At 47.0% G+C, this 13170-nt stretch overlaps 1 protein-coding gene across 1 annotated transcript in view; it reads left to right on the plus strand.

The window, feature by feature from the left end:
* The first annotated feature begins 12268 nt into the window (after positions 1 to 12268).
* The window catches only part of dnmt1 (DNA (cytosine-5-)-methyltransferase 1), a 45979-nt gene continuing 45077 nt past the window's right edge, over positions 12269 to 13170 (plus strand). The window contains exon 1 of the mRNA XM_072564406.1: positions 12269 to 12421. Within this exon, the coding sequence (XP_072420507.1) occupies positions 12360 to 12421 (62 nt within the window). The 5' untranslated portion in view covers positions 12269 to 12359. The remainder of the gene's footprint in view (positions 12422 to 13170) is intronic.

The raw sequence follows: 13170 nt of genomic DNA on the forward strand, positions 1-13170 counted from the left end.
CTGTTTGTTGTATATTATATCAGACTAACTGAAGCCACAGTTCTTTATCAATACATAATGTGCTACAAAGGGAGTTGACATTATTGAATCTATGTAGAAAGTTTTAATTAATTTTCATTAAATGTCTGTGTTTTGTGACCTATGTGTTTGAAGAAAAGGAGAGCTGTCAAGAAAATAAGGTGCTCTCTTGTCCTCCTCACTCATCAAATTAAATTGATGCATGAAAAGAAATCCATAATTTTGAGGTTCCACATCTGTCTTGCTCCCAATCAACATAAGGAATAGGCTTTTTGGTATGTTAACCCTGCTCTGCTATTCCATAAGATTATGGCTGATCTTTTCAAGGACTATGCTCCACTTAGTTGCCTGCTCACCATAACCCTTAATTCATTTACTGTTCACAAAATGTATCTATTTTTGTCTTAAAAACATTCAACGAAGTAGCCTCAACTGCTTCACTGAACAATTCCAGAGATTCACAGTGAAAAGTTTGAAATCCAGTTATTGCTAAGGCTAATTATTGGTATTCCAGGAGTTCACTAAACAACAGCCACCAGTAGACTTGATAGTGCAGGCATACCTAATTGGAAGAGGCAAAATGTATTTATGTGTACATGTGTATATTTTTTGACATGAAAGCTCCGGAACTGTCAGCTCTGTTACAAGCACATTTGGCTGTGGGTCAAGATTGTGGAATCAAGGCCCTCTCCAAGACTTTCATGGGAGATATTACTGTCTGTATATTCTCTTGGACATTACATTTATTTAGTGAAGATCAGGGTATTTTCCTGGTGTTCTGGCTAACCCCGCACAGCCCGGTTCTACCTCCTACCAAAGATCTACAAGTCTAATTACCCCGGCAGACCCCATTGTCTCGGCCTGCTCCTGGCCCAACGAACTCACCTCCACATGCCTTGATACTGTTTTCCCCCCCCCCCGATCCAGGAACTCCCCACATATGTTCAGGACACCACTCATGTCTTCCACCTCCTCCAAGACTTGTGTTTCCCTGGCCCCCAACGCATCTTCACCGTGGACATCCAGTCCCTATACATCTCCATCCACCATGACGAGGGCCTCCAAGCACTGTTTCTTCCTCTCCCGACGTTCCCATCAGTACCCTTCCACTGACACACACACTAGTCCTCACCCTCAATAATTTCTACTTTGAATCCTCCCACTTCCTCCAGACGAAAGGGGTAGCCATGGGCACCTACTCGCAGAGCAATTCAAAGAACATCTCCGGGATACCTGCATCAACCAACCCCATCACTCTTTGGCCAAACACTTCAACTCCTCCTCCCAGGACATGCAGGTCCTGGGCATTCCTCACTAACCACCTGATGCCTCGAGGAAGAACGCCTTATTTTCCGCCTTGGGACCCTCCAACCCCAGGGCATCCATGTGGATTTCACCAGTTTCCTCATTTCCCCTCTTTTTTTTCCCCCCATCCCACCTTTTCCCAGTTCCAAATTTCCAACTCAGCACCACCCTCATGACCTGTCCTATCGTACTTTAAGCTACCTTTCCCCCTTCCCCCCAGACCTCTCCCATTTATCCCACCATCCCCTTGGCTCACAGCTTCATTTCTGATGAAGGGATTTTGCCTGGAATGTCGATTCTCCTGCTTCTCCGATTCTGCCTGACCTGCTGTGCTTTTCCAGCACCGCAGTCTCGACTCTAGTCTTCAGCATCTGCAGTCCTCACTTTCACCCCTAACATTTATCTCTTGCCTATCCAAAACATAACCTGATTATTGATTTGAATACAATTTCTGTGTCTTTGCTGCACTCAACTTGACTGACACATAAGTTTGTTAGCGAGTTGTGAGAAGATTTGTAGCTCAGGTTGAGGTTCTGGATGTAAGTTTACTTGCTGAGCTGGAAGGTTTGTTTTCAGACATTTCACCACTATACTAGGTAACATCATCAGTGAGCCTCTGGTGAAGCACTGGTACTATGTCCCACTTTCTATTTGTGTGTTTTGGTTTCTTTGGGTTGGTGATGTCATTTCCTGTGGTGATGTTTCCTCTTCTTTTTCTCAGGGAGTGGTAGATGGGATCCAAATCGATGTGTTTGTTGACAGAGTTCCAGTTAGAATGCCATGTTTCTAGGAATTCTCATGAATGTCTCTGTTTGGCTTGTCCTAGGATGGATGTGTTGTCCCAGTTAAAGTCATTTTCAACCAAACAGACTACATTGAGAAAGCGAACGCACTGCTTGCAGATACCAACATTTACCAACAGGTGGCGATACACCTGACCCCCACAACTAGAGAACTGAATCACAGCCTTACTCAAAAAACTTCAGAAATCTGGAGAATTAAACAAGACAGACTTACCAAAAATGAAACCAGACAGCTCCAACACACCACGCCACAATGGATTACCCAGCATTCACAAACCAAGGGCCCTCCTCAGACCTACAGTCTTGCTATCTGGAACACCAATGTACAGATTAGCCAAGGAACTACACCAAAGACTAAAACACTTAGTAGGAGACTCACGCCACTCCATTCACTCCACCCAAGAATTCCTAAACACCATCAAAGATACCAAAATAGAAGAGGATGAAATAATGGTCTCCTTTGATGTAACAGCTGTGTCCACGTACATCAAATAATACTGACCACACAATTAGAAGACCCAAAGACACACACGCCAAATACCAACTTCATCAGCAAGGACAACAACATCAAGCTGGTGGCCCTATGCCATACCATCCGTTTCACTTTCAATAACAAAACCTACAGACAAACCAACGGAATGCCCATGGGATCTCCGACATCAGGGTTCTTAGCAGAGACGCAAACAAACAGCTCTGCCAACCATCCAACCCTAACTTTGGGTCTGCTATGTAGATGACACCTTTGTCATCACTAAAAGAAACAAATTAGAGGAAATTTTCAAGATCATCACTAATACCCTCGCTGGCATAAAATTCACAAAAGAAGAGGAAAACCACAACAAACTGCCATTCCTAGATGTCACAGTAGAACGAACAGTCAGTGGGGATCTTCAAACCAATGCCTACAGGAAAACAAACATACGGACCAAATACAGAACTACAAAAGCAATCATCCCAAACTCCACAAACAAAACTGCATTAGAACATGAGCTGCCACACATACCAGCACCAAGGAACGAAGAAGAGCAGAAGAAAACCACCTATCCAGTTTACAGAGGAATTTTGATTGTCCGGACAAGATGGGCGGGGCATTATTTCATTCAGATAATTGATTATTCAGTTAATTGATTCAATGCCTCTGCTCTGGGGCTCTGAGTTTCTAAAGTTTCCTTTGTCCTTGCTCTGCCTGCCTTGCTCCCTCTCTGTGTCTCTCTTTGTTTCTGAGCAGACACACACGTGTGTTTAAGGGACCTGCAGCATTGCTGAAGCCTACCCCTGCCCCCCAATCAGTAGCACTTGCTAAGTCCACTCCCCGTTCAGGAGACTAGGCAGCAGCACACTGCGCGTGAGCCTCCATCCCCCGCAAACCTGACCCCACCCACACTGTCCGACCCCACCCCTCCGTCTGACTGCCCCCCCCAACCCTGACTCTTCCCCCCCCCCCCCAGTCTCCATCCGACCCCTTCCAACCCTGCACCCTCGACTGCCCCCCCCAAAAAACACATCTGAATCCCCCCCCCCACCAGATCCCCATCCAACCCTGCCCACCATCTGGCCTCCCAACCCTGTCCAAATCCGCCCCCTGTCCAACGCCCCCAACCCTCTCCAACCTCACCCCCATCTGACCCCACCCGGACCCCCCATTCCACCCCCACCCCTTCCTGCTCCAACAACCCTATCTACTCACCAACACACTAAAACAGCAGCTCATGAACTTAAAAGACCCTACACAGACAAACAAAACTAATGTCATTTACAACATACCATGCAAGAACTGTAACAAACACTACATTGCACAAACAGGCAGAAAACTAGCCACCAGGATACATGAACATCAACTAGCCACAAAAAGACATGACCCACTATCACTAGTATACTTACAGACTAGGAAGGACACCACTTTGACTGGGACAACACATCCAGCCTAGGATAAACCAAACAGAAACACGCATGAGAATTCCTAGAAGCATGGCATTCCAACCGGAAAACTTATCAACAAACACATCAGTTTGGATCCCATCTGATGGCCCGCTGAGTTTCTTCTGTAAGTCTGTTGTCTTTCAGGGAGGATACCAGTGCTGCTAGGAAGACCTTTTTATCCGCATCCCTGTGGTTGAAGTTCATCCCTCGTACTAGGACGGCTTTTTACGTGTTTGAAGTTCTTTATCCAAGTCTCTGATTTGTCCATGTCATTGCTGTGAGAGAGCTTGTCCAGTTTTTCTTGTAGGGCTAGTCTTAGCTTTGTCTTGGTCTGCTGTTGTTCCTGAAGAAGGGCTTCTGCCCGAAACGTTGATTCTCCTGCTCCTTTGATGCTGCCTGCCCTGCTGCGCTTTTCCAGCAACACATTTTTAAGCTCTGATCTCCAGCATCTGCAGTCCTCACTTTCTCCTCCCTGTTGTTGTTTAGTGTTTATGGCTTGTTCTAGCATACTTGTCCATTCATGGTCAGTCGTGTTAGTACAGTTTTTTGGTGCAAAATTTCTCATTTGTATTTGTGGGCATCACATCATTTTTTTTGTAGCATTCTGTGACCATTCTGTTTTCCTGGCTTGTGAGGTGTTGAAAGATGGTTTATATTTGTAGGAAGTACAGTTGTTGCCATGTGGCACTCAGTCATATGGTGTTGGTTTCCTATCTTCAGGCTAATTTGAGCGTATTGCGCCCACAGGTGTTTGAGATTCTGGAGAAGATTTGTAGCTCAGGTTGTAAGTTTGCTCGCTGAGCTGGTGGATTTGTTCTCAGACATTTCATCACCATGCTAAGTAACATTATCAGTGAGTCTCCGGTGAAGTACTGGACTTCTGTCCCACTTGCAATTTATCTGTCTCGGTTTGTTGTGGTAGGTGATATCATTTCTGGTTCTGTTTCTGAGAGGTTGGTAAATGGGGTCCAAATCTATATGTTCGTTAATGGAGTTCCAGTTTGATTAGGCGAAAGTGAGGACTGCAGATGCTGGAGATCAGAGTCAAGATTAGAATGGTACTTTAAAAGCACAGCAGGTCAGGTAGCATCCGAGGACCAGGAAAATTCCAGTTTGATTGCCAGGCATCTAGGAATTCCCACACATGCCCTTTGTATGAAGAAATGTGTTCTGCCATTATCTTGAATAGCCTAGCTACAATTTTAAGATCACAGGCACGGTGGTTAGCACTGCTGCCTCGCAGCGCCAGAGACCTGGGTTCAATTCCCGCCTCAGGTGACTGTGTGAAGTTTGCACATTTTGTCCGTGTCTGTGTGGGTTTCCTCCGGGTGCTCTGGTTTCCTCCCACAATCTAAAAATGTGCAGGTTAAGTGAATTCGCCATGCTAAATTGCCCCTAGTGTTAGGTGAAGGGGTAAATGTAGGGAAATGGGTCTGGGTGGGTTACGCTTCAGCAGGTCAGTGTGGACTTGTTGGGCCGAAGGGCCAGTTTCCACACTGTAAGTAATCTAAAAAATGTCTTTGTTTAGCCTGTCCCAGAATGGATGTATTGTCCCAGTCGAACTGGTGTCCCTCTTCGTCTGTGCGTGTGGATGCTAGTGATAGTTGGTCATGTCTTTTGGTGGCTAGTTGGTGCTCAGCTAGCTTCCTGCGATTTGTCCAGTGTAATGTTTGTTGCCGTCCTTGCAGGGTATTTTGTGTATGACGTTCGTTCTGCTCGTTGTTGGTACTTTAAATTCATCAGGAGCTGTTTCAGTGTGGCGGTAGGCTTGTGGGCTACCATGATGTCTAGGGGCTGGAGTAGTCTGGTCGGCATCTCTGAGATGTCTTTGATGTGTGGTAGGCTGGCTAGAGTCTCTGGGTGTGTTGGGTCATCCTGTTTAGATCTGTTGTGCAGGAATCAGCAGACTGCGCTTATCGGGTACCCATTATTCCTGAATACATTGTATAGGTGTTTTTTCCTTGACTTCTCTTAGTTCTTTAGTTTACTGTCGCTTGATTAAATAATTAGATTAGATTAGATTACTTACAGATTAGATTAGATTAGATTAGATTAGATTACTTACAGTGTGGAAACAGGCCCTTCGGCCCAACAAGTCCACACCGCCCCGCCGAAGCGTAACCCACCCATACCCCTACATCTATATTTACCCCTTACCTAACACTATGGGCAATTTAGCATGGCCAATTCACCTGGCCTGCACATCGTTGGACTGTGGGCGGAAACCGGAGCACCCGGAGGAAACCCACGCAGACACGGGGAGAACGTGCAAACTCCACACAGTCAGTTGCCTGAGGCGGGAATTGAACCCGGGTTTCAGGCGCTGTGAGGCAGCAGTGCTAACCACTGTGCCACCGTGCCGCCCATAAATGTCCTGATGCAGCTCCGTTTATGGGTGGTTGCTGCTGTAGTTGAGTATCTGGTTGAGTAAACAGGAAGACAACATGCCCAGAGACTCTCTCCACCCTACAGTATATTAAAGACATTGCAGAGGTGACAATTGACTACTCCAGCCCCTAAGCATCATAGTAGCCCATAAACCTACCACCATGCTGAAAAACCCCTGATGAGTTTCAAGGATCCTATACCAACAACAAGCAGAATAAATGTCATATACAAAATACCCTGCAAGGACTGCAACAAACAGTCCTTTGGATAAACGGGCAGGAAGCTAGCCACCAGGACACATAAGCACCAACTAGTCACCAGACGACATGGTAAAAACAATGACTGCAGATGCTGGAAACCAGATTCCAGATTCTGCTGGAAAAACTCAGCAGTTCAGGCAGCATCCGAGGAGCAGTAAAATTGACGTTTCGGGCAAAAGCCCTTCATCAGGAATAAAGGCCGAGAGCCTGAAGCGTGGAGAGATAAGCTAGAGGAGGGTGGGGGTGGGGAGAAAGTAGCATAGAGTACAGGGAGGGGATTAAGGTGATAGGTCAGGGAGGAGGGTGGAGTGGATAGGTGGAAAAGGAGATAGGCAGGTAGGACAAGTCGTAGGGACAGTGCTGAACTGGAAGTTTGGAATGAGGGTGAGGTGGGGGAAGGGGAAATGAGGAAACTGTTGAAGTCCACATTGATGCCCTGGGGTTGAAGTGTTCAGAGGCGGAAGATGAGGCATTCTTCCTCCAGGCCTCTGGTGGTGAGGGAGCGGCAGTGAAGGAAGCCCAGGACCTCCATGTCCTCGGCAGAGTGGGAGGGGGAGTTGCAATATTGGGCCACAGGGCGGTGTGGTTGATCGCTGTGGGTGTCCTGGAGATGTTCCCTAAAGCGCTCTGCTAGGAGGTGCCCAGTCTCCCCAATGTAGAGGAGACCACATCGGGAGCAATGGATACAATAAATGATATTGGTGGATGTGCAGGTGAAACTTTTATGGATGTGGAAGGCTCCTTTAGAGCCTTGGATAGAGGTGAGGGAGGAGGTGTTGGCGCAGGTTTTGCAATTCCTGCGGTGGCAGGGGAAGGTGCCAGGATGGGAGGGTGGGTTGTAGGGGGGCATGGACCTGACCAGGTAGTCATGGAGGGAACGGTCTTTGTGGAAGGCGGAAAGGGGTGGGGAGGGAAATACATCCCTGGTGGTGGGGTCTTTTTGGAGGTGGCAGAAATGTCGGCGGATGATTTGGTTTATGCGAAGGTTGGTAGGGTGGAAGGTGAGCACCAGGGGCGTTCTGTCCTTGTTACGGTTGAAGGGGTGAGGTCTGAGGGCGGAGGTGCGGGATGTGGACGAGATGCGTTGGGGGGCATCTTTAACCACATGGGAAGGGAAATTGCAGTCTCTAAAGAAGGAGGCCATCTGGTGTGTTCTGTGGTGGAACTGGTCGTCCTGGGAGCAGATATGGCGGAGGCGGAGGAATTGAGAATACGGGACCAACTATCACTGGTATGTATCCACACACAAAGAAGTTCAACTGGGACATCCATCCATCAAGGGACAGGCTAGACAAAAACATGAGGGGGAATACCTAGAGGCCTGGCATTCAAACCGAAACTTCATTAACAAACCCCACTTTGGGTCTATTTACCAATGTCTCAGAAACAGAACCGGAAATGATATCACCTCCCACAATGAACCGAGGAGGTAAATAACAAACAGGACAGAACACCAACGCATCACCGAAGGCTTACTGATGATGTTACTCAGCATGGTGACGAAACATCTGAGAATAAATCCACCAGCTCAGGAAGCGAACCTACAACCTAAAATTAATAAATTTGACAGATTGTGTGTCAGTGTTAAACTCATATCTAAAACATTCTGAACTGACTAAAGTTTACAAATTGTGGGTGAGTTTTCTTGTTATGATGTATGCCGTGTGGTTTACTACACATTCATATGGATTAGGAGAGTGATTTTCTGTTTTCTTCTGACCTGACCACACGCATATAGAAGTCAGGAAATTACAATTAGTTTCAGTTCACTAGACTAATTGGAGAATTAACTGAATTTCTCACATATTTACTATAATCTGCTACTAGCAAGTACAAGGATGTGAAAATTGGAAAAGCAGAGAATCATGTCCTATTCCGAACACAGAACTTGCTGATGCCATTGTACTGGTAATGGAGGAGGAACCTCATACTGATACATATGTAGGGTATGTCCTGTGAGTCTTCTCCACTGTTGAGTCTAATGCTTTTGGAAATGGCCTCAAATTTTCTGTAAAATGAGAAATCATTATTACTGTCAGCACAGCTGGGCTAGTACTAACTGCTGAATCTAGTTCTCAGCATTGCGTTTGTAGGTCACTGAAGCATTACATTTATGGAAAACACAGCCAACCTTGAACACTAAGTACAGACTTGAATCAGCAAACACAAGAACAGGGTGACACCATTTAGTCCTTTGAGGATGTTCTATTTGATGTGTTCATGGCTACTCTATCACCTAATTTAGTTAGTGCATTTTCTTTTAGGATCTTTGTCGATTTTATATCTGTAAGTCACATGGGAAGCCATTGATCTTGCATCATGACGTAATTCCATAATCAATGTCAAAAGTCCACACTTTGACCACCAACTTGACTTAAATTGAGGGATGTCATTACAATTAACGGGCTTGTCGTGTAACAGGTAATGAATGCCCCGTCTCTGAGCAAGAAACTCCAGTTTGAGTCCCATCCAAGTACTTGATGGCCAAAGAAAATCCATCCATAACATGGCTAAGTACCTGCCAATCCTTCCAACATATGTAAATATTATGATCACAGGTGATGATAATAATACTGTACAAAATATATTCAAAAATGAAATTTTGCTTGATAGATATGTCTGTTAGTTTGTTTAATTAATGTGGTTGTTAATCATTGAGACATAATCAAGAGGCTGTAATTTTCTTTAACAGAACAAAATGCAAAAAACTTTTAAAGAATATATATACATGGGATGAACTTAAAAATACACCAAACAAAATTTCAACCAGTTTCCAAATATACTTTGTTACAGAGACAGGTTCACAGAAATTATACCCCTATCTCAATTTATTAGGGTTCTCTGAATTGACTCCTGACAGTTTAACGACTGTAGACTGGGAAGCTAATTCAATTATTCCTGTCCAAATCGGCAGATGTGAACTTTTCACAAACCAGAGAGCTTAAACTTTCTTAATTCTAATAAGCTGTTAACCAAATTCTGCCAGTTTAAAAACTTTAATCCTTCTGCTGTGATGACTTATTCTCTGAATCCTCACCTGGGAAAGGAACAAAACTTATTTCTAAACTCAACACTAGTGTTTTCTGAACTGAACTGTAAACAAATGACCTATGTTTATCAAACAGTATAAACATCAGCATTTTATTGGACAAAAGGAGTTTGGCTTTGTTTCATTTTTTTTAAAGAAACACCTTCAGATAAGTAACCAATACCTACCCATCTCTATTTTGAAATATAAATTGTAAAAGTTATACAAATTATACATTCAGTTCTGTGATACAAATACGTTCTGGAACAACATCTCGTGTTCAGCTTGGATGCTTTCCAGCCTCCATTTGTCTTACAACTCCCATCACACCTGTTTTGTTTACATTGCTCTCAGTGGAGGGGACCCATTCCTCCCTCTGCCCCTTAATTTACACCCATTTTACATCTCTATTTTTCTTTCACCACAACCAACAACCCTTTTTGCACTGGGCCTTGCTTTCCATTTATATGTTTGGGTTCTTTGGGTTGGTTACATCACCAACCAAAAAAACCCAAACACATATATAGAAATCAGGAATCATCAGCAGTGCTTCATCTGGAGGCTCACTGATGATGTTAGCCAGTATGGTGACAAAACATCTGAAAATGAACCTTCTAGCTCAGCAAATAAACTTACATCCAGAACCTCAACCTGAGCTACAAATCTTCTCAAACCTCGCTTCACATCATGTATTTTTCTCACTCTTCCTCTGTTCTTTCAAAGGTATGATACTGTAGAAATATTTTCCAACCCTTTCTCTTTCCACAGATGCTGCCAGTCAATGAGTTTCTCCAGCAAATTTTGTTTATGCCTGACGGTACACACAGCTGTCACCTCTGCCCTTACTTTTCTATCACATATTTGTTTTAAAAACATTTGGGAAGGTATCGTGGATTCTGCTTCCACCACCATTTTGGTTTATGCATGCCACTTGCTGACAACTCTGGAACAGCAAGTGCACCGAACCTCTGGTTACTTTAGTGAAACATAACATGTTCTGCATTCAAAGACTTCACTCCTTGACCACTGTCAAATTAAAGACGCTTTTGGGTGGTACGTGTATGGAATGAGTTGCCAGAGGATGTGGTGGAGGCTGTACAATTGCAACATTTAAGAGGCATTTGGATGGGTATATGAATAGGAAGGGTTTGGAGGGATATGGGCCGGCTGCTGGCAGGTGGGACTAGATTGGGTTGGGATATCTGGTCGGCATGGACGGGTTGGACTGAAGGGTCTGTTTCCATGTTGTACATCTCTATGACTCTACATATCATGACAGTTTTGGAGTGGCTCAGTGGTTAGCACTGCTGCCTCACAGCACTAGGGTCCCAGGTTTGATTCCAGCCTCGGGCAACTCTCTGTGTTGAGTCTGCTCATTCTCCACATGTCTGCGTGGGTTTCCTCCGGGTGCTCCGGTTTCCTCCCACAGTCCACAGATGTGCAGGTTAGGTGAACTGGCCATGCTAAATTGCCCGTAGTGTTAGGTGCATTAGTAAGGGGGAAATGTAGGGGAATGAATCTGGGGGGGGGGGGGGGGGGGGGGGGGGGGGTTGCTCTTCGGAGGGTCGGTGTGGACTTGTTGGGCCGAAGGGCCTGTTTCCACACTGTAGGGAATCTAATCTAATCACGATAGCAAAGGAAGCAGTCAAAAATAAGAGCTGACAATGCAACGAAAATACATTTTGAAGAATAAACCGAAGTGAGGGAAGTGTGACCTTTGCGATAAATTATAGGAAGCAAGTTACAATGAATGGGGGCTACATCAGTGAGCATTAAAGAACGTGGGCTTATTCAATCACGGCTGAGGAAGTTACTGAAATGATTGTCTCAAATTTAAAACAATAGTCGAACCGATATTGCTTTATTCTTGCTGAAACTATGTCTAGTGGTGCTGTTTATGGAGTAAGGCACAGGGTTGTACAGTGTGGAGTATTTCAGCCCAGTTACTACAACGAGCAGCAGTCACGCCCCCCTCCCTCCCCTGTTTCCCATTCATCTTTTCAGGAGCTACAGCCTGGGAGGATTCCATTTCGCGAAGAGGGGGGGACTACTTCCAGAAAAGCAACCTCCTGCAAATATCCTCTTTTACCAGAATCGCTGCGATTACTCATAATCAGACAGTTAATTTACTGTTAAGAAATCACAAGTGATGAAATATTTTGCTCACAGCATGAGTGCTGGACGGAATAAAAACATAAACAAATAATTACACAACCCCCCCGTTGTTATTTTTCGGGGAATCTGATGATGAATGACTTGGACCGTGAGCATGAACCATAACATGCAGGAGGAGGGGGGTGGCCATCGTGTGTTTTAGAAAGAAATCTCCCGCTAAGTTCATTGTTGAAACACAGAAGGCAACCAACTGAATTGGCCAAATTAATTATTAAAGGATGGCGGTAGAATATTGATGTTCTGATTCTGACCTGTGTGTTTAAAAATGATGATTTATGACTCGTCCCCCCTCCCACTTGGCAGCGGGTCGACCAGTCCTGATCGCGCGCGAAACTCCCCGCCCGCTCGCGCCGCTGTTTTCCGCCCGGAGCCGGGAACCGCCGCCCCCTCCCCCCCCCTCCCCCCCCCAACAAACTCCACCCGCCGGCCGGCCCGCTCCACCCGCCCGCCTGCCCGTCCGCAATGCCAGCCCGGACCAGCGGCAGTGCCGCCGCATCCTCCCTGCCCGAGGAGATCAGGAAGCGGTGAGTGAATGAATTACCCTCAGGCGAAGCCGGGGCCTGTGGCCTCTCCATCCCCGGGGTGTGTGTGCGGGGGGGTGGGGATTACGGCCCGACCCGCGGCCCGGTACCGTCACCGTCAGCAGCGTCCGTCCCGCCAGCCCGGTGTTAATGACGGGGGGCGGGGGGAGGCTGTGGAGCTGGTGAGTGAAACCCCAGCCCCGGCGCCTTGGTGATGGCGATCGGAGGATTTGGCGCCAAACTGCAGCCCGGGTTTCACCTCCCCACCCCCCCTCCCCCCATACCCCCCCCTCCCCCATCACCCCCCCTCCCCCATACCCCCCCTCCCCCCATACCCCCCCCATCACCCCCCCTCCCCCATCACCCCCCCTCCCCCATCACCTCCCCCCCTCCCTCCCCCCATACCCCCCCCTCCCCCATCACCCCCCCCTCCCCCATACCCCCCCTCCCCCCATACCCCCCCTCCCCCATCACCCCCCCTCCCCCATCACCCCCCCTCCCCCATCACCTCCCCCCCCCCTCCCCCCATACACCCCCTCCCCCCATACCCCCCCTCCCCCATCACCCCCCCTCCCCCATACCCCCCTCCCCCCATACCCCCCCCATCACCCCCCCTCCCCCATCATCCCCATCACCCCCCCTCCCCATCACTCCCCCATCATCCCCCATCACCCCCCCTCCCCATCACTCCCCCATCACCCCCCCCCCCTCCCCCATCACCTCCCCCCCTCCCCCATCCACCCCCCCCTCCC

The sequence above is a fragment of the Chiloscyllium punctatum genome, chromosome 46 (genome assembly GCF_047496795.1).
Source record: "Chiloscyllium punctatum isolate Juve2018m chromosome 46, sChiPun1.3, whole genome shotgun sequence".
NCBI lineage: Eukaryota > Metazoa > Chordata > Chondrichthyes > Orectolobiformes > Hemiscylliidae > Chiloscyllium > Chiloscyllium punctatum.